We start from the raw sequence: 22518 nt of genomic DNA, 5'->3' as shown, positions 1-22518 counted from the left end.
GGTGGCCCCCTCCTAGGTGTAAGAGGTGGGATCAACTGGGCTTAACCCACCTAGGAAGGGGGGGTTGGGACTCCCTTGGACCCCACAAGAGGACTTGCATTAGGCCTAATCCATTTCTTAACCCATTCCTTATGAGGCACTTTTGAGACCCCAATTCTCCCCTAATGATAGTTTTTTATTGATTAGAGTATAAGATGGAAGAGAATGATAGATTGAGAAGAGAAGAGGTGGGGCCCAGTGGGACAAGTGAAGTCTCGGAAGGGAAATGTGGGACATAATAACTAAGAGATTCTCTCACAAATTAAGTGCAAGCATTAGAAGGCAAAACATAAAAACAAATGTGAAGATTCCAACCATAAACAAGGGTCAAGAAATAGGAGGGGATAAACCATCTATAAATGAGGGGGGTGAGGGTGGCATATGTGGACCATTATGAGTTGGCAGAAAATAGCACGGACGAGTTGTAAACATCTAAGGTTGGTTTTCCACTAATGTCCAAGGTTGATGTCTAAAGTGTCAAATTTAGGATGATCTTTCCTATTAACTTATCCTAATTCAGTGTAAGATCGGTCTCACCCATTGTTCTAAAGTGTCCTATCTTAAGTTTGTGTAAGACAACCCATTGTCCTAAAACGTCCTACGTTTTCATGATTTCATTACTCAAAGTCTTACCCATTGTCCTAAAGTGGCCTACCTTTCTCACAATTATGAATGGGAAGCATGATCCAACTTAAGACCACGTGATTCTCAAAGTCTTTTGGAAGCCTTAAGAGGATGCTTTGAGTATGGTTGTAACAATGTAGGATAGAAAATCTGTCTTTGGAAAGTGATCAAAATGTTTTGGCTATTCAACTATTCAATTTTTCCTATTCAACTTTTATGGCTGTAACAATCTAAGATAGGAAACAAGGTGAATGATAACAAATCATTCACAAGGCCTGACTGATCAAGATCCAAATAGCGAAAGAGGGCGGAGATGATGAATTGATGGCGAGAGACAAAGAAAGAGAGAGAGAGAGAGAGGGGGGGGGGGGGGCTAAAATAGCATGTGGATTAATAAAAAATGGAGAATTTTTGAAAATAAAAATTGGCTATTTTCGCTTCTTGTTGAATCGTCTTCACTTAAGACCTACCTATGGTAGGCCAAAAACTCTCTTTGGATTTAGTAGTCATAAAGTAACAATCTAAGGGCCTATTCCCACTACCAATTAGGGAGCACTAGTTAAGGCTCTTAATGGAGTGTTCTCATAAGTGTGCATTCTCATTGGTATTTAGAGAGTCTAGTTAGGTTAAATCTCCTAACGGCCCGTTAAAAATGCTTCTAAATTTAACAACTTCAAAATAGGTACTTTAAGGACTTTTAATGTTTATGTTAGAGGTGAGCAGTGGGAATGCTACTTTAAGCAAGATTCTTGTTAAGAAATTTTCATGGTCAATATCAACTTGGAACTATACAAGATGTGTACTCGTTTGAAAGGTCTCAAAAAGAAGAATCCGTTGTGACCTTAACTTCAAAAAACGGACTTTGGATTGATGAGATAAACCATTTTGTATGAAAAATACCCCCAAATTTTTAGTTAAGACCACTTATTGCATAACATAATGGATTACCAATGGGAATGTTATTCCCTTTTAAAGGTTACCATTAACTTAACCAAATTGGTTATGTTAAGCTCAATTGCTAGTGGCAATAGGCCCTAAGAGAGGAAAAATCTCTTTGGATTTAGTCGTCATAAAGTAGATTATTTCCATCTATGCTACAGTGAGCTCGCTGCTTGTTAAGGAGAATCTTAGGAGATCGTAGATGAGAACTCACTCACTGTTATTAGTGCCCAAGTATACGTACAATCTGCTTACAATCAACAACAACGGCACTGTTATTAGTGCTCAAGTATACGTACAATCTGCTTACAATCAGCAACAACAAGTATACGTACAATCTGCTTACAATTAGCAACAACAGACAGTGGGTAGTTGACGAAGTCAGCCCTCAAATTTGAAGGCTGCAAGACCCTTCAAAGGGGTTCTTACCCTTCCTAGAAGGGAAATAGAGAGATCAACCTTCAAAAGAAGGACCCCTTTGGAAAAAATTACAAAGGAAATGCCACGTCACCCTTCAAAAGTAACTTACAAGAAGGATAAATCTTAAATTGCCCTTCAAAATGAAATTCTAGGCTACCCTTCAAATTTGAGGTCTGGACGAAGTACTTACAATCAACAAAGAAACAGGAACTCGCCATTAGTGGACTTCGTTCATGGTAAAACTCAAGTGGGCGATTATCACACGTTGGAGGGTAGCCGGACGGCGACCAGTGTGGGGAAGGTGGCACTGGGCAGTGGGAGTGATCGTCCGCACTCGGTAAGTAAGCTCCACTTCAACCAACGCGGAAAGCAAGACAAGAAACGATGGCAGGAGTGATGGAGACAGAGCTATGCTGAGACGGAGACACAGAGAAGCGAGAGCGAGCCACAGAGAGAGAGAGAGAGAGAGAGAGAGAGAGAGAGAGAGGCGGGACCGGTGCAACGTGTGGATCACACAGGCAGGAGCTATTACATTGTCAGATTGGTGCAAGACAACTGTCTCTCACTCACTCTCTCTCTGCAGGCCCCTCCTTTTCGCTGGCTCTCTCTCCTTTTATTCCCGCCTTTCTCGCAACACTTCCAGCCCATGCCAGAATACTCTGTTTTCCGGAGTTGCAAGCAAGCTCGCTCACTCTGTCTCTCTCTACATCAAGCGCTTCTGCCTCACATATGTTTGTCAACACAGCAGGAACGTAGCCCGAATACCGGGGTTGTGTGACGGATCTGAAGCTGTTATAATTATGTGTGCACCACCACCTTTTTTACATAACACTGTTCAAGTTATGTGAGGGGTGAATTTGTTTTCTGCAGGTTCTAACTTTCTTGTGATGACACATAACTGATTTTGGTCGCTCTATATATTTTATTAGATCGCTGATAGAGAAATATCAACCAAGTGAAAGCTATGCCATCAGTCGAAGCTGAATTTTGTACATAGCTTTCAGTCGAAGCTGAATTTTGTACTATTAATGGGTTGAATTCTAATCCGGAAAATATAGATCTGCTTGGTTCCATGCAACTGTCATTGGTGGCAAAACAGCTCCAGATATCCTGGATGCTGGTAAGTTATTGCCTATATGATCAGAAAATCGTTTCCTTTACTCCTCGTTATGTTTCTTGAGGCGTCTCTTGTACCGCAAAACGTAATTTGAGGTGGCTATGAACTGACAAAGCTTTTTGGGTGTTCTTTCTTCGGTAGGAGTGAGGCTGTAACGACAGGCTTCAAACAAAAGCATTTTTAGGCTCCTAACTATCAAACAAAGGTGATGGATATGCTCTGTATTTGGTCTCCTTTATATCCAAAGATATTTGAATTCTTGGAGTTTCGCTTATATAAGAAATTCCGAGTAAAATTACCCAAGGCTAAGCAATTCTAGAATTTTCTATACGATTTCAGATTTATATTTTCTTGTAGTATGACAGAAAGCGCTAATTTTGTCACCTGACCTTTCAAACAGTTCTGGGTGTCATATTCAGGTTAGCAGTCAATTGCAGACCGGATTACTTTTCATTTTCAGAATTCCAGTCTGAGTGCAGAGTAAAGCTCTGGGACTGAAACTGTGGAGTGTCAACTCCCCGTTTGTAAGCCCCCAAATGAGGAGACCATGGGGGACTGACACCTGAAGCATGATAGGGGGAACATGGATGGAGAGAGAAGGTACACAAGCTACCACATGGGCAGCATGCAGACATCCTTCTTAGGGTTACTTATGACCCGCTCTTTAAGGCAGATCTGTCACAGTAGACACCAATGGTGTTGGTCATTCCTTGGGCCGCACATGGAGGGCAGGTCTTCAGTTTAGATTGGAGGCCCCATTGCAGGGGTACAAGTTGCTGCTGTCAGCCCTTGACTTAGGCACAACGACAGAGGGTTTTATAGAACCCCAAGGGTTGGTCTGGTGGGCCAGTACACAGACTGAGTTGGCCAGCCAGCAGACTGGGTCGGCCTGACCCTGGTTTGGTTGCCCCCAGCCGGTCTGTTCGCAGGGGCATTCAGCCCTATATAAAGCCCCCATCGGGGCAGTCAAACTGGCATTGCAGACTGCTTCAGGCTCGAGAAGTGCACCTGTGCACTAGAGAAGGTGGACACAGAGGTTCCAGCAGAGTGTGACAGAGGCAACAGCAGCAGCAGTAGACCTTAGCATGTGTGTAGGGCTCATCTAGTGAATATGCAGGAACCCATAGCCACTATAGTTCTCATCAGAGGCGCACAGCAGCATTTGTGGCCTCAGATCCAACTGTCCAGGTGGTTTGTGAGTGCACTATTTTGTAATGCATTTTGGGTCCTCTCTTGGAAGTTATTATTCAGTTATTGGTTGCCATATCTTGCTGTCTATTCCAGATCTGAGCGTGGTTTACATTAACATGTATAATGCACATCCCAAGTAGGATCTAGAACGATCTCGTGGACAATTCATTATCCGCTGCATGTTCTAACATGGTACTAGAAGGCAGGACTTGAGCTAGAAGTATATGTCATGTATCAAGCCATGAGTGATCCGACTCTTTACATGCCTGATTGGTGTCCACCAGGAATCTTGGTCTCTCTGAAACATGTCGGAGATTCGTGGTCGTCGTCCTTTGCTCCACTATGTGTAGGTTGAATTTGCAGGTGAGATACCCTGGTGCTGCGATGAGGGTACGTTGAATGGAGCAAAAGCTTGTTGGCACCGCCTATTGGTCTGGCTTCTCTAAAGGCTGGTTCCGGTATTGTGGCATCAACACAATCCATTGCCTCTCATGCACAAAAGAAGTTTCTGCTCACCTATTATAAGATATCCTCTACTGCTACGGATTTAACGAGTGTGTATCCGTGATGATCCTTGCCCTTCTAGAGTGCCCACAAAGAAGCTAGCTCATCAATGTAGAGCCCACAGAGGGTGGGACAAGAGGTATCCTACTTTACACTGATCATTCAATCTACCTTCTTAGACATGCCTTATATGGTGCATACGCTGCCTATGACTCTCTTATATAGGTCCATGACTGCCCTGCCCAAATGACATTGTCTGCAATGTCAAGAGCTGGAAGTTGTGAGATCAGGCAAACTCTTGGCACCGAGTTAAAGCCTTTGGGAAGTTTACAAGTAGTAATATGCTTTCTGTTTTCTGTGTTTGGCCTCCTCGATGAGAGCTCTAAGATCTGGTCGAAGGCATTTTAATGTGGGCTTCACCGTGTAAGGAAATGAGTTGTGCAGCTAAGTACATGCAGTGGGTGAGAAGATAAAAGGGTTGGCTGGCTGTTTACTAGTAATAGACTTTCTTTTTTCAGTGGGAGAGCATGTGGGAGTGATACCTGTAGTATGATAGGGGGAACATTGTGGGAGAGAAGCTGCTATGTCGGCAGCACATAAGCTGCCACATGGGCAGCATGCAGACATCCTTCATAGGGTTACTTATGACCCACCCTTCAGGGCAGATCTGTCATGGTCCAGGCAGCCATGGTGTTGGCCATTCCTTGGGCCACACATGGGCCCTGATTTAGGGCAGGTATCCAGTAGATTGGAGGCCCCATTGGAGGGATACAAGGCCTGGACTTGGGCACAAAGTACCTAGCCAACAGAGGGTTTTATGGAACCCCAAAGGTTGGTCTGGTCAGCCAGTCCACAGCTGGGTTGGCCAGGCACCATAATTAGTATGGGCCTCCAGTTAGCGTATTGCAGGGGCACTCAGCCCTATATAAAGCCCCCATTGGGGGGCAGTCAAAGTACTTGCAGAACAGCTTTGCATCAGCAGTAGACCTTAGCAAGCGTAGGGCTCACCCAGTGAGCGGAACATATATGTGCAGAAAGGAAACTGTCAGACAGTTTTGGGCTCCTCCCATAGCTATTGTACTCCTCATCTGAGGCGTGCAGAAGGAGAGAACAGCAGATTAGGGCAACACTCTGTGGCCTCAGATGCAGCACTAGTGGGCAGCACACCCCTGTCCATGTATTGTGATCTGTGAGTGCACTATATTGTAATACATTTTGAGTCCTCTCTGGGACATTTTTTCATTTATCGGTTGACATATCTGGCTGTCTATTCCAGATCTGAGTGTGGTTTACATCCACATGTGTATGTGCACACCCTGAGTAGGATCTAGAATTCTCAGGTGTGATATCGTGGACAATTCATTTTCTGCTGCATGTTCTAACATGGTACTAGAAGCTAGGACTTGAGCTGGAACTACATTTTCAGATATTACTCCCAACAGGGGATCCTCATGTGTATCAAGCCATGAGTGATCCAAGCTTTTTGCGAGCCTGGTTTGTGTCCCACGGGGAATCTTGGTGTCTCTGAAATTTGTCGAATATTCATGGGCGTCGTCCTTTGCTCGACTCTGTATGCTGAATTTGCAGGTGATATGGCCTGGTGCTGCAATGAGGGAACTTGTTGGCTTGTAGCCACTGCCTATTTGGTCTGGCTTCTCTAAAGGATGGGTTCAGGATCTTGTGTTTTGCGGCATCAACACAATGTGGTTGCCTCTCGTGTGCAAAAGAAATTTGTAAGCTCCTATTGTAAGATTTCCTCTACTGCTACGGATCTCACGAGTTCGTATCCGTGATGATCCTTGTCCTTCTAGAGTTCAACAAAGCAGCTTGCTCATCAATTTAGAGTCCAAGTGGGTGGGGAGGAGAGGGCATCATACTTCACAGTGATGGTTCCATCTACCTCCTTAGACATGCCTTTCGTGGTGCGTACTTTGCCTATGACTCTCTCATATAGGTCTTTGCCTATGACTCTCTCATATAGGTCAACCACTGCTTAAAGGACATCGCCTTCAATGTTGAGAGCGTGAAGTTGTGAGATTAGGCAAACTCTTGGCATTGAGTTAAAAGCCCTCGGGAAGTTTACAAGTAGTAATATACTTTCTGTTTTCACTGTTTGGCCTCCTCGATGAAATCTCTAAGATGTGGTCGAAGGCTGTTTTAATGTGGGCTTCACTGTGTAAGGAAATAAGGTTTATGCAGCTAGGTGCATGGAGCGACAGAGATTTTAAACCTTCGTGTCTAGGTTTGGCTGGCTGTTTATGTCTCTAAGAGTGGACAAGTAGATACCAAAGATCTAGTCTAGTGAGGGGTTTAAGTCAAAGTGGGGAATATGTAGAGGGGTTGACTCTGTAGGTGGGTTGGATGGTTCAGGTGAGTGGTCGCTCATTGCATGAGTGGTTGAAGTGTGAGACCAAGGGTTTCTGTGGTAGGAGACCCCATACTATGGCCTCCCTCATGTGGGTAGCATGTGTAACATTTTGATCTGGTCCCTCTGCAAACAATTTTACGCAATCATCTTGTACATCAAGCAACTATTTTCCATATTGTGATTGTGACCTTGTTATGTGTGTCCTTGTCAAGTAGTTATTATACAGTATGATTTTCGCCAGACATATCATAGGCCTGCTCTAGGTCCTGGTATCATAAGGAGTACATCCGGAGGGCCCCCCACAAATGAGCCGATGGATCACATATATAGACTCACCTACGGGTACCTGTACACCGGGTACTGACTTAAAGTCACTTTGGAACCCCTTTTAAGGATCCCTTACTTGCACCTAATCCCATCCTAATTGCCAACCCCATGTGATAACATACAAAACAATCTTACAGTCAGGAGTTTCGGGCTAGGAAATCAAGAAGCTGTTGCTACATAGACATGACAAGTTGTTATCACTTGATTTGTCCTTCCATTTGATAAGAAGCTTAGGAAGTACCTTGTTCGTGAGAGGTCCCTCCTTATAATTTAGAGCTGCTTCTGGTTCATGAGGGATATATACTGACAGATCATGTAACTGGACAAGCTCCTGAACAGAAACTAAATTACCAGCTACACCTAACATTTCCTTAAAGGTGACTAACATGGATGGTGGACCACGGGATGTACTCTCACATCAGGAGGTAACTCGAGTTCATATTGTATGTTATTAGTCACACAGATTTTCCTAAATGGACCGCAATAATCAGCTGGCAGCTTATAAACTTTACCAGTTCATAAAGCCCCATAATCCTTTGAGATGCTTCGGTAGACATGGCCATCTGCAAACACTCGAGGTGAGCACGTCTGATTTGGTAAGACTGAGCTCTTGATGTGTGCGAAGTTCTCCTTCACAAACTGCATCCTGTTGCAATTGCTAAAAATCAGCAGCTGCTCGTACTTATACGTTTTGTAGACCAATAGTCCACAGAACCTTATGCTGGAATCCATACATAAAGACAAATGGACTTAGCTTAGAGTACTGAGCTGAAAGACCTGTATTGTCCATCTGATTTGACAGATGGAGTCATTGGTAATTTCGAAGCGTGTTATAGAAGAGACTGCATTGCAGGCCTGTTTATTATTTGACGAGTTATGACGGATTAATTGTCTTTGGTTCAGCCAATGAGACATTCAGGTGGGTGCTTATCTCTTCCCAATTCAAATCTCACAAGGTAGGTTGAGACCAAATTTCACAATCCAGGTTTCGAATGGAAAATACATTTGCTTGCAAAATGTGCTCTCTGAAAAATAGGAAGTTGGATGCTTAGGTGTGTGCTTTCGCCCCACATATGAAAGCTCACTCAAGGCCTGTGACCAGGTAGATAATCACAATATGTCCTTTAAAATTAAAGGTCTTAGATGAAATTCCTGTGAGATGGAATTTCTGGGTTAGCCTTGCAGTTGATGTGGCCAGGTTTCTTCTATACGATACGCGTATGGAGTGGCCTGTTGGACACTGACTTACAATTTGCTAAAGTGGATTATTGTCATGGATGAATGAAAGCAGTGAAATCAATAGTGATATTTAAAATGCTGACATCGTAAAGAGGCATCTGGTGACTTGAATGATTGTGTAGATGTTTTGCTGCTGCAAGTTTTGAAAAAATATTGTGTGCAGGGTGATCATTTGTATTCTAGAGAGATCACATCCTTTCTTTGCTTGTGCTTGTCATGACGTTGTTCAAAGAACTTGAGCCAGCTCTAGCTATTCATGCATAAATGTGGCAAAACCCTGAAGATCAGCACTTGGCTGGTTGGTGTTGGAATTGATTTCTAAGTGGCACTGTGACTTGCAGTAAGTGCTTAGACCTTGTATGCGTTGTTCAGAGAATTAGCAGCACCGCCCCCCCCCCCCCCCAAAAAAAAAAAAAACTTGTTGCCCCCTTTCCCCCTTTCAAAATAGACCCTCTTATATTATGCTTTGAAAAATCCAATTATCAGGGTGCTGTCAAGAAGGAGATATGGCTATTTGCAGCCCACTTCTCAGAGATTCCAGCTCACCCTAAGGTAACACTGTAGTAGATGCTAACAGCTCATGTGGCGGACTATACAACCACGGGATTTCTGCAGAACTGAGCAGCATGCTTGGAACGAATCCTAGATCCCTTGTATCCCTGCTCCCAAATTGTGCTGAAGGTATAGATGATTTCCAATTAGACATTAACTAGGGTGGGTGAGGCTTGAGTCTGGTGGCCCCATCGCAAGGTGACATCTTGCAACCCATAGCCACCATCTAGATACAAATTCTTTGGTTATGTTGGCCTACTGAAAAAATTATATGAAATTTTTCTTATTACCATTTGAAGAATCTCTGTACTTTTTTTGAAAGTTGCAATAAAAGTGAACTTGTTTTAGGTCTATTCAAACAATCGTTTACTCAATTATACAGTAATGATTGCAGTAAGACTCAGCTTTAGGTCATGTTGGGCAAACTAGGGTTCCAGCCAAAGTCACTAGCTTTATGTTATAGGGAAAATGTCAATACGTAAATGAAAATATGGGCATGTCCACATGGAATGATTTTTCTTCTAAACAAACAGAGAATCATGAATAACCAAGGCTGTATTGGTTTCGATAGCTGTAGTAGAACAAGATAGATAAAAATATCTGTAGAAACCCAATAACAGTGTAGAAATCAGGCGTGTTATAATCTGAATGAGTCCAGCTCCCAAATCTTTCTAGTGTCACACTCTGCACATCATTAACCACAACAGTTTCAGAATCTCGAAGGTGCTCCCAGAAGCAAATTTGCAATTTGTCTTACTGCAACATGGAGCGTGAACAAGATTCTTCTTCTGTATAGGCTTGGAAACTGTTCAACGCTCAAGTCTAAGATGCAATTTTGGTTGGGTTGGAGTAAATGCATGCTGTGATTTTCATACATGGAGACTGCATGTGGAACAATTGGGAGCAGAGTGAAAATATTGAAGATCAGACGGACAATCAAGGACAGCTCTTATCCATGGGAAGAGTGTATTTGAGCCTCAAATGTCATTCAACCTGGAAGCTAGAGTTGGCCCAAAAAGCAAAATGCAAAAATCTGCTCCTTGTGATGTGTGTCCTCTAATCAACTAATTGTGATTACCTTTATTCTAACCACATGGTCTAGTTGAGGTATAAAGTTTCTTATACTATGGTTGAGCTAAAATTAAATAATATTTCTATATTCGATAGGATCTAGCACATCCTTAACTTCTATGGCTCTTGACTAGAGCAAGAGAACTGGATTTTATCCCAATCTTTGACCACATGCTTAGCCCTTTATTTACGAGTAAGAATAACTGGGTGACTGCTTGGATTTACCTAGAACAGCTATAAAAAACCTTTCAAGGTTATTTTAGAAGTGATCTCAGGCAAACCCCCCCAGATCCTCAGGAATAGAAAAATTACTCTTTTCTTTCAGCTTTCTATTCATGGAGGGATTCCAGTGAACTTATAGGAGGTCCAGGTTCGGCTTGTCCTCGTTGCCGTTTTGCTGTGAACACTATTTCAGCATTGCCTATGGGATTGCAGTTAGGCGTGGATCATATGGAAGGGGATTACCAGGATTTTTAGTATATTCGCTCTTTTCCCCTTCTTAATGACTTGGGGCTCGTTGGCCTGGCTCTCTCTTTCGGGGCCTCAGGTCTTCTATGAGAGGCATGACTCTTCTTGGGCTGGGCTCTCTCGATACAATGACATTTAGTTAGAGTCATGCTCTTTGGATGATGTTCCCTTTTCACACGTCAGGCCCGTGCATGTTTCTGACAAACCATACAAAGAGAAAACACGTGTGACACAATTAACATAATAAAACATAAAATTTCAATAACAGGGTGAGAGATTTAAGCAACTAGCTGCATGAAAGCTAGATATGAAGGCATAAAGGTCTGTTGGAAACTCTGTTTGATTTTCTTAGCATGGTTACATTGTTTGTAGGGTGACAGAAGGCAAAGAAGGTATGTTGATCCCATTCCATTTTTATCACCAGGATTTTACAATTTGCATTTAGCATTAAGGGACAGATCGTTGACATGGGCTGCTTTCAATCCACACATACAAAGCAAGCTCCAGAGTATGAGAACCCTTTAGCTCTTGCAGCAGAGACCTCTTGTAAGTTGCTTTTCGTTAATCAAAACTGATTATGTTGGATAGTCATACTGATTACGTTAGATAGTCATGCCTATGTCCGAGATGTGAAAAGGGGAATGCCCGATAAAAATTTGCATCTATTTATAACTCGTGTTCCTTAGTGGGACCAAAACTCTCACTTTTGACGTGTGCCAAAAGTTGTGTGTTCATGGGAGCCTTTGGTGCTCTGCAATATTAAAATTAGCTGAAGTCTTGACTTGTAAGCCAGCTTTGGGTATTTGTTTTGGTTATTGTTGTCTGCATTCATGGACATTCTTGAGATCAGCACATGCTGGTTGGGTTAAGGATCAATTTGTAAACACAATGGGATTTTGACTCCAGTTGCTGTGAGTGAAGTTGAGGCCTTGCACGAACTTTTCAAGAAGATAAGCAGCTCTGTGATTGATGATGGCTTCATACACAAGGTATTGACATTTGTTTTTTGGGTTTTCTTGGGAAGAAACTATGCATTTTTGAGAACGAGAATAGCTTTTGATGTCCCCTTGTTGGTAAACGTCAGGAAGAGTTACAGTTGGCTTTGTTCAAAAACAAGAAAAGGGAGAATCTGTTTGCAGATAGGGTAAGCATTCTTCAACCAGCATCTTTCATTGCCAAGAAAAGATTTATCGCCCATAATAGCAGAGCGCACAAGAGGGTTATTTGTAGGAGAAAATTGGTTCAAACCTGGAAGAAAGGAGGTTGACAAAGCTGATACGCTAACTTTGACTGGATATCTCTGGATCAATAGGTATTTGAAGTTTTTGATATCAAAAGAAATGGAGTCATTGAATTTGGAGAATTTGTTCGGGCACTCAGTGTCTTTCATCCAAATGCATCCGAGGAGGAAAAAATTGATTGTGAGCTAACTGAGCATTAGCCTCGATTATTAAGATTCAGTTTTATGTTGGAGTCTCATTATTGATATATTCCTGGCTTTGTGGACAAAAATTACTCCAATCGGTACAGTCGCATTCAAGCTGTATGACTTGAGATGCACTGGTTACATCGAGCGGGAAGAGGTGAGCTTTGAATTTGATAATGTAATCAGGGTTGTATTCTTCTGTCTGCATTACTGAAAAAGAGAACAGCGTGCAGCTTCTTCTGTCTGCATGCCTGAAAATGAGAACAGCCTGCAGCTTGTGCTTGACCCATTCTGAATCGCATTTGTCATCTATTTTTTGCATTCTGTCTAGGCACGAGATGTTACTGAACGTTGGTATGCTATTGGTCGGTATGGTGACAGGTTAAACTGATGTTGATTGCACTGTTCAAAGAGTCGGATATGAAACTATCCAACGAAGTTATTGAGACTATCCTTGAAAAGGTAACCTCAATAATAGGTAGGTGACTTGTGTAAGCATTGCTCTTGTCTTTGGATTTAGAGTTCCTCAATTTGAGTTACCATTCATCTCATATACATCTTCAATTGCCCAGACCTTTGCAGAAGTGGATGTAAATAAGGATGACAGGATCGATAGAGATGAATGGAGAAGATTTGTTTGTCAAAATAAATCTCTTATAAAGATGATGACAATACCTTATCTGAAGTATGAACTCAATTTCCTTTCATTTGTGTGCTTATGTATATTGTCAACTTTTTCTTCAGTTTGTATAGACCTCACAGAATTGTAGGCCCTTGTCATGGTAAATGGATTCCACAGCCCTTGTCATGGTAAATGGATTCCACATTAATGATGCAATCAGACATTTGCTTTAGCAACTTGCATAATGACAAAACCTATGTGAGCCATAGTTTGTACAATTCTCACTACATTGAAAAGGGATTGAGGAATCTTTCAGCTCTAGCATATGTGCATCATGAATTCAATGGAAATCTTCGTGTTTGACAATGCAGGGATATCACCTCCACTTTCCCAAGCTTTGTTGATGATGTGGCTATTTAGATCTTTATGAGGTGGTGCATTGATCTTACCTGATTTTGATGCCTACATTATGCAAGCCTGTCCAAGACAAAAAAAATCCTTGGATTTGGCCATGCCTACTATTGTGAAGCAAAGGTTCACATTGCAACGGGTTAGTTATGCAGGCAGGAGCAGTGGCCCTATGTTGGTTTGACAGTTGAATTGGTGGAGAAATTCATGATATGAGATCCAAGGTTGTATTCTATCTATATATTACTTCCAATGGAAAATAGATTACTACTAGGGTTTTCCTTTTTGGGAAGCGTTGCTTATCTTCATCAAGGTCTACGGTCGTTTGGAAGGAGATCCTGACTGTCGAATCCACATAGCACTTGAAGAAAGTTAGATGCCTAACAATAGGACATAAGCAAATTCCTGACAGGAAAAAAGCACCAAGGACCATCTTCCATAAGGTACGTGTGGAAAACAAGAGTTTTATAGTACTAAAAGCAACTTACAACACTAGTTGGACAACCAAAATGACCCAATTGACAAACATGTTAAACCATCCACCATTGTTGAAGTTTGAACCAACATAAAAAATACTAGGGGCCCCAATTTTTCAACTTTGCATCAAACTTGCATGACATTTACTATAGCCTTTCCACACATATTGTTAATAGAACCAAAATTACACCTCCCTTGGGTTTGGATAACAATGAATCATTCCAACCAAAAACTTGTTATCCTCACCAAAATCCTTCACATCTTTCTTTTTGGAGCTTGTCTAGTCACCTTCCTAAAGCTGCATCCAACTTGAGCAAAACATTCACCAAAGCTTTTTCACACCCATTGTTAATAGAGAACCACCAATGCTAACACACAAATGGAATCCAAGTGATTAGTGGTTGGATACCCACTAAAATGGAGGCCACAAGAAATTGGAGGCACAAGCTTCAACAATGGCGAAGAACTACTCATAGCAAACACTTGGTTCCAGTAATGATTGTTGCAACTTGAGCCATGCAATCGTCTCATAACTCCTCTTACTATGTTCATTGTGAGGCCTCTCGATTAGACTCATGTGCAAGTTTATACACATCGTTAGTTGCAACCTACTTTTGGAAACAAGCCAAACATCAATGCCCAAAATATTGAACAACAATATCGACAAGAACGCCAGCGAGTGTGAACCGAGTATAAGTAGAAGGCCTCAAGCTCTTATTTGTATCTTTCCACCACCCATATTAAACCCTTCAGAGCCTTCAAACACACACAATTGTGATTAAACAACCCTTGAAAAGTGAAATAAATACCACCCAAAAAAAAAAAAACGTCAAAAATCAAATGAACACGAGAGCCAAATTATACTCAAGAAACGATACCAAGGCTCTATTTGAGATTGAAAGAGGATGCAATGTTTTATTAAGCAATAACAAAAAGGATTATAAAAGGAAAATACATTTCTGGCACAATCACCAAATTGCAAAAAGCCTCAAAACATGTAGAGTATACCAAGATATAACATTGATATTGGAAAATAAAATGATAGAGTGGAATAGGACCTAATTTTTATCATTGAAATCACTTCACCAAAGGGATTGATAAATGTATATGTTTTACCAATTTTGAATTGAGACATGCACTTGGAGCCATACCTCAAATCTTATTGCTTAACAATGAATAGTAAATCATTAGCCTTGCCTTCTCATTACTTATATCTTTTCCCACCACAAGTCATGGTTGAAACCATATCTTAACATCTATGGATGAAACATGTGGTAGGCTCCTTCCTTGTGAATCTAATTTTGCAATGATTGTGCTTTTTCTAGCACTGGTCCATTGAATGGTTTTTTATTGCAATTAACATGTAGCGAATGGTCTTCTTTTACAATTGATGCATGTTGCATGATGTGTGATACGCTTGGCATTTGTACACATCATGGCTTGTAAGCTTCATTGTCTGTGTTTTTCTCCTTGCTCTTGGCCTTAAATCGTTGTATCTCATGTACATTTGTGGCATCTATGGGATCACTCGATTCCTTTTTATGCGGATATATTTGCCTCACCCAAAAGTATGTAAGCATATCACCTTGGTTCAAATAGAGTGGTTATTCCACTTCAAAGTTTAAGGTGATAAATGTATTTACACGGGGGGTTTTAATTGAGTTTTGAAAAAACAACTCCCATAAGTTTGTAAATAAATGGGTCATTTTATCCATGCAATATTTATAGATTATGGAATTTTTCAAATACCCCTTGAATACACATTGTATCTAGGGTTTCCAATATTGCACTCCCTTATACCTTTGCATGATATGTATGCCTTCCCTTTATGTTTGATTTTTTTCATACATGTTGAACTTATCATGGATGTTGATTACATTGTTAATGTCTATGTTGACTTTGTTGACTTGGCATTGGCAAGTTTGTGGGAATTTTTTATGTTGACCTTCATGGATGTCAGGTTGCATTGTCAATGTCTATGTTGACTCTATTGACTTGGCATGCATTGATGAGGTCACTATTTATGATGCACTTCAGTGATCTTTGGCTTGATGTAAGTAGTATGTGCATCTCCAAGAACGTAGGCTTTCCAAGCATTTGATGATATCACAGATTTGATCATTGGAAGGGGAAGCTCCTCAGCTTCAACCTCCACATTGCAAAAAAAATTATGGAGGTGAAAGTTCTAACGTAGTTTATACAATGAAGCATTAAGAAATGGAGGGTAGAACATCCCTCCAGGATCTAGAGGTGGCTATGAGGTGCCGAATATCCTAGAACTCTCTATTATACATAATGACACTGCCTTGTAGCACACATGGTGCATACCTTTTTTGGAGTAGCAAGATTTTTGGATTGTTTATTATTGTGCGAGCCGAGAATGTCGAGTCCATCCTACATACATCCCTTTTAGACGTGGGTGGAAATGGGATGTTTTTGGAAGTTGCAAGTGATTGACTCAAATGTACGATACAATGCTCTTCTTCTAGCTCAAGTTTGTCTTTGATCCGTTTTGCTAAGATATTTATGTATATGAGCTTGGTTATCAAACAATGACAATTTTCTTTTCAAGTTAAACATGAAATTTTATGACTTCAACATTTAAGTCGGCAAATATGTCGGGATTTTCATGTATTTGTTCGACATCGACTTTTGTTTTAATCACCAATGACCAGAGTGAGTATTTCAATTTCATCTTTGGAATGGACATTACCTCTTAAATGAATATTTTGGTTTCTATTCTCTGCAAAAATTGAATTTTGGATGCTTGTATTGATATATGTAAACGTGTGCTCGCTCGATTTTCACCGCTCACTTCTTTTTCCTCACTCGATTTTCACCACTCGCTTTATCAAATTTCCTCAGATCATACCCCGAAAGGGAGACTAGAGTTACCATGCTATGAAGGATCAAATCATGGCAACAATGGATTGGGCCCAGGAGGAGTACTATCATGTCCTTCTCTTGGGTTTCAAGAATGCTTATGATAGGGTGGAGGGCCTGGGAGATGTCCTAGCCTATCATGGTCCTTCTAAGATGAAATAACACGAGGAATATTGGGGTCGCTTGGCAGATGATTATCTTGGTCTATAAGACTTGGCATCGTAGACCCAAGAATGGAGCATATGATTAATTTCTTACCATTACTTTGAAACAAGCGATCTTGTACAAGTTCAAAAATTGGGTCCCTTAGGCTAACAGCTAATTGGTGCCCTCTAGAATGTACAAACTTTGATAGTCACCCAATGCACATGGCACTATAGTTGGATCAATTGAATCCCCAAGGTACCACCACATGTTATGATATATGCAATGATAACTTGCAGGTAACAATGTATGGTGCTATTATGAGAATCTAAGAATAACCAAAAGTCAAACATGTTTTGCAAACTTCAAAGTCAAAGGGATGCTAAACTCTAGAATTATATGGTCGAGCATTGTAATGTAATTGTTATTGGAAGTAAAATTAGAAGATAAAGTTGCAATGTGAATGCAACAAGTAGCAAAGAAATGGGATCTCCAAATCGTGATGGAGCCAAATGACACATTTGATATTTTGCAACAATAGTAACTAGTATACATATATACAATTGGAGATTAGGATTAGCGTTGTGCTTCCATGTGTCCTATATTTGCATAATTCATACGTTCAAATAATGGAATCTCGCAACCTTGATGGAGCCAACACTGTTTTGCACACATAGAGGGGAAACACTAACCAGTACAGTGCCCATGCTTTCCACCATGACTATTCTGGTGTGTATCCTCCATGTTTCAAGGACCTCCTAAAATTGTATTACCAAAGTAGTCATCATCACAAGTTTGAACAAAACGATTTCCTAAAATACGAATTTTGTCCACGGTGTGAATAGGGAGCAAAGAGCATTGTAGAAATCTCGATATATTCACTTGGTCCTCTAGTGTCTACTATAGATTTGTAGTCCAAATAATGGCTTCACTCATTTGCATCAGGATCAGGTCATAATGAGCAAGGGACATAGACAAAAGCATGCATGATGGAGGTCCGAGATACCTTGATTTGGATCGGTCGTCAAGGGCTACGTATCACTCTTTGTTTGCAAAATGAATGGAGGAGTTGGAATTTATCATCACCGACCAATTTGGACACGTAAAAAGCAAAAGAGGAGGGCTTGGACACGTGGTGGCAAGAATGTATGATCCCATAGGCAACCATGTAAAAGAGGGCCTAGGTGAGGGGACCCTTAAGGCAGCGTGCTACGTACCTATGATCATACCTTTCTCGACCTTTTGGCTAAGATCAAGTGTAGTATCTATTCTTGTTAGTTTAATATCTGATACGTGACCCATCGGGTCACATGATATTAACCTAATTTCTTTCAGGAGGCAGCCCCATCCAGCTAGCCTGCCCGAGACTGCATGCATCACCTCTATCTTACACTACCTCTGAGGCCTGGCGCACCCCTTTCACCTCCTAGTCTTCTTTTAAGTTATGGTTTAATTTAGCTTAGCATAAACTTTACCTAACAACCTTATTTAAAATACTAATAATTACACATGGAATTCTCAAAAGAAGAATCTAACTCTCCACTACATTGCTCCCTCTAAGAAGGAAATGCTAGCAAAATATTTAGTTTTGATTATTCAAATGCGTATGTGCATGCTCAAATGCGAGAGAGAGAGAGAGGGAGAGAGAGAGAGAGAGAGAGAGAGAGAGAGAGAGAGAGAGAGAGAGAGAGCTATAACCACATAAAGTGTGGGTAAACAAGTAACCCCAATCATATAAAACACAAGAATAGAATTTTGTGAGCATGTTGCAATACTAGGTACATATAATGTGCAAGAAGTTATGCTGCATTTGTGACAAGAAATTCAATATACTAGGTACATACAATGTGCAAGAAGTTATGATGCTTTTGTGATAAGAAATTTACTGCCTTGCAGCCAAATGATGTGCAACATTTTTTGTGTTGTCTTGTAATGTACCAAGCAGTTCCTCACAAGTATCTCATAAGTTGAATTCTCCATGATATTTAGTTCCATACATATTTCATGAGCTTTGTTTGAGATCAAAGGATTGATAATATGAGATGGTTTTTGAGCCACATTGAGACACCATACATGGTCACACCAGCACATCATCACATCTACAACTATAAGGCAAAGCACATCATCATGTCTACAACCGTAAGACAAAGCAATATGATAGTAGTATGAGAGGGGTACTCAAATGGATGGGAAGGGTATGAAACAAAGTGGGGATTGATGGAGTGGGAGCGAAAAATTGAGAATAGAAAACATCAAGGGGAGATGAGAAGGATCCTCACAACTTTATTGAGAACGTGATGGCAATATAGGGATAGAGCATTTCACGTCAAAGGAATGCCTCTCCTCTTATAGTCGAATTTCCCCTCAATCAATTGGCTGCCCACATGCATAGTGTGAGTCATGGTATCGTCTTGTGTCTAAATAGGCCATAAACCCAATCCCTTTGCCTTGATTTTTCACATTCCAGATAGTGTGAGTTGGGGTATCTTCCTTTGTAAGAAAATAGGCCATGCACCAATTGTGTGCAACAAACCTTTGTCTCAATTTTCCAGATAAATCAAACTCTAATCTCCAAAGCTATGATACCCTTTAGACCCCTTTTTTAAATACCCATGAGGACAAGTGGATGGTTTGCATAAAGATGCTTACCACCGCATCCTCCTTTCTTGAATACAAAACACACCTCCTATTGACCTTGTACCTCCACTCACTTAATGCTTGAATGGACCATCTATATTACTATAACAATGCACTATTTCCATCATGAACACATGGGGGCACCTATATGGAAGGGTGGCACATGGGCATACCTCACCACATCAACCATGGGCCATAGACATCCTTACCACAACTTCATTACTTTAATAGTGTGTCTATTATGGGTTCATTTTTATTGCTTATAATTTTTCTTCCAAAGTATGGAATGAGTAGGATTCCAATACTTTGGGCCAAATGTGGGCATGGAGCCATAGGTATAATCAAGCTCTTGGAGATACTGCCATGCATCTCTATCATCACATCTAGTGAAAAGGTCACCACTTCCACACCTACTTTCCTATCCATTGAAAGCTACCAAAGGCTTAATAACTCATCCCCTACCAACATCGTATGCCTTTGTGTCAAGCCCCCTTTGGATAGCTAGGTCCTCCACTCAACCCTTGCAAGGGTGCCATCTTTTTTGTTAAGCCACACAAACACTATCCAAGTAGATGCTAAACTAGAATCTACACCTTCGAGCGTACACTACCCAACACTTCCAAATCCAAGAAATCTTTCCATCTTGCTTCACCATCTCCTCATATGACCATAGAAGATTTAAAAGGCCCAACCTCCAAATTACAAACTAATGCTAGAATATATAAAGCCTAAACATCTCTTTTGATCCCTTCAATTTCTTGCAACCTCCATGCGATCTCCTCTAGTGGTGTCCCATTCATTGTCTTTCTCCTCTTGAGAAACACACTAAAAAATGGGCCACCCAATCAAGGTATGCATTGCATTGGGTTTCCTAATGACCACTACTACTGACCACTACTACTATGCTCCTTACAAATTATTATTCATATGCAGGTTATTCTTTTCCATTATGATAGCATTGTTGTTCTCTTAGTGAGTGCTTACCTCCTTGTGTGCAAGCTTTTGGAGTCAAAAAGATTCTATGACACCATCCAATGCTATCGAGATGTGTTAGATAGTTATTGCTTCAAACTCTTTGCAAAGTTTTATAGCTTGTTTATGTTACAAAGACAAGCTTTCACTGTAGACTCTCAAATTTTTGCTTACCTATTGGTATATCAACCATGAATCACTTGGGACTTCCAACTTTTATGCATGATGCTCTCAAGCTCTTTGAAGGCTAAAACAAATTGTTGAATGCTCAGCCTAGTTGTAGATGTGGCTAATACAGAGCCATTGTACCAAATACATTATTGTCTAGAGCTATTAGAGTTACCCTAGCCTCAGCTAATGTTGTCAAGGGCTTATAACCTCTTTCAAAACATTAGGTGCATGCCCACATTACACTAATGCAAGTATGAGTACATCCCAAGTTTCATGGTAATCCAAAATGGGAAGAATGAGAGGGTGGGGTGAGGTTAAGACTTTCAGTAATCATGCATCACCAAATAAACTCACAATCCTTTGCTCTAGTGATGTATCTTTCAACCAGGTATGATTACAACATGTAGCTTATATAATGATTCAAAAGGTTGGTTTGGTACAATGGGATTTTGGGGACAAAACATCATCAACAAAGTACCACTAGGTACCATGGGCACCAATTGGTCCCAAAGAAGTATGCTAAAAATGAGAGATATAACTCAGATAGTACAAACTTCTTTGATGGGATCAAACAATAAATCTGTGTAGGAATGACCACTCATTTTAGTGACTCGAGAATGGAAGGAGACGTAGCAAACATTTCTATCAATTCATAATCAAATGAGAAGTCATCGCATTATGAGTACCTCATTTACAATATTGCTAAGTAGCTCATCCCCAACCATCGTCCACTTTGAGATACACTCAATAATTTCTCATTGTAGATTGATTTGGGTTCAAGGAAAACTCCCTCCATGTCTAGACTCCCACTGGAACAAGGCTTTAGAGAAGATCCATGAAATCACCACTTCCAAAAATAGTGATTTCTTGAACTGAGAACAACATGGAAGAGTCCTTCTTGGATGTACGATCTTGTTTTATAGCCTCTCTTAAGTCTTTGTTTTCTAAATACAACTTAACAAAAATGTAGAGCATAGGAAGCCTTGCAATTTTCTTTTTAGATCCCCCATAGTTTTCTTTTTACATCCCTCCTCACATAGAGGAAGATATAGCGTTTCTCAATTTCACCATTTCTTTCAATACATATCCAATAATATCCCCAAATCAGCTCCAAACGCAAGATCTAACCCCATGAGGTCGAAGGTCTAAGCATTTGACATTCCTACCAAAAGATACGAATATTTGAAGTTCGAAGACACTCTCATTAAGTTCTATTAAAGAAGTGTTTCCAAAATCATTATTGCAATAATATTTACACAATTTTGGAAACATCTCACAAAGTAAAAGATTGTGAAAATGTGAACATTTGCCCTATTTGGTAGCACGTCAAATTCCATATCGGTTAAAAAGTTATGGCCTTAGAAATTTCCTTTGGCATAAAATTATGCAAACCCTTGAACCCTTTGAAATAGTCCATGGTCTAGTGGTCTAAGAGCATGTGTCCATATAGAGACTCTTCTAACAGGATGCCACATGTCAAATTATGGTTACACCACATTAGTGGAGTAGCGATGCCATGTGTCCATATTATGGGCCGTTATGGGCTTTAACATGTATCTCACTCTTGTCTATGCATGTGTTAGATGTTGGAGGGTGGAGATTTGAAGGAAGAGGGAAAGGAGAATGGAAGTGGGTTATGAGGGAGATGCCATGATGGTGGCTATTGGCAGTCTACTCACTCAATGCTTGATTGGGACAGCGTATGTGGAAGTGTGGCACATGGGCATACCTCGCCACCTCGTCCTACTTTACAATATTAAATTACTACGACCATGGACTATTTCCACAATGCACATGTGGGGCCACCTAGGGTCGCACATGGGAATACCTTGCCACCTCAACCATGGGCCATAGGCATCCTTATTTTATGTTACTAATTCGACAACATTTGCACATTACACAAATAACATCTTTATTAT

The 22518-nt window shown here is 40.8% G+C and overlaps 1 protein-coding gene and 1 non-coding gene across 2 annotated transcripts; both read left to right on the top strand.

Annotated features, from left to right (window-relative positions):
* Positions 1 to 2577: 2577 nt before the first annotated feature.
* Positions 2578 to 13533, top strand: LOC147880705 (calcineurin B-like protein 1). Its single transcript, XM_087371329.1, has 9 exons — positions 2578 to 2824; positions 11284 to 11405; positions 11766 to 11848; positions 11944 to 12003; positions 12172 to 12280; positions 12390 to 12442; positions 12667 to 12747; positions 12858 to 12970; positions 13279 to 13533. Coding segments are annotated over exons 1-9 (672 nt in total). The 5' UTR covers positions 2578 to 2822; the 3' UTR covers positions 13328 to 13533.
* Positions 13534 to 18044: 4511 nt separating this feature from the next.
* LOC147880704 (U2 spliceosomal RNA) lies at positions 18045 to 18238 on the top strand. Its single transcript, XR_015540618.1, has one exon. It is a non-coding gene; the product is annotated as a U2 spliceosomal RNA (small nuclear RNA).
* The last annotated feature ends 4280 nt before the right edge of the window (positions 18239 to 22518 follow it).

This window comes from Dipteris shenzhenensis, chromosome 32 (genome assembly GCF_047967505.1).
Source record: "Dipteris shenzhenensis isolate YYH24624 ecotype China chromosome 32, Dip_SZ_1.0, whole genome shotgun sequence".
Classification (NCBI taxonomy): Eukaryota; Viridiplantae; Streptophyta; class Polypodiopsida; order Gleicheniales; family Dipteridaceae; genus Dipteris; species Dipteris shenzhenensis.
The sequence above is the reverse complement of the archived record's forward strand: the minus strand, read 5'-3'. Positions and strand labels throughout refer to the sequence as shown.

Bases quoted from the DNA above. Each gene is read 5' to 3' on its own strand.
- LOC147880705 (XM_087371329.1), top strand. The intron at 11,406-11,765 runs GTAAGTTGCTTT...TTTTGACTCCAG, and splicing joins TCTTGCAGCAGAGACCTCTT to TTGCTGTGAGTGAAGTTGAG. The intron at 12,748-12,857 runs GTAACCTCAATA...TCAATTGCCCAG, and splicing joins TTGAGACTATCCTTGAAAAG to ACCTTTGCAGAAGTGGATGT.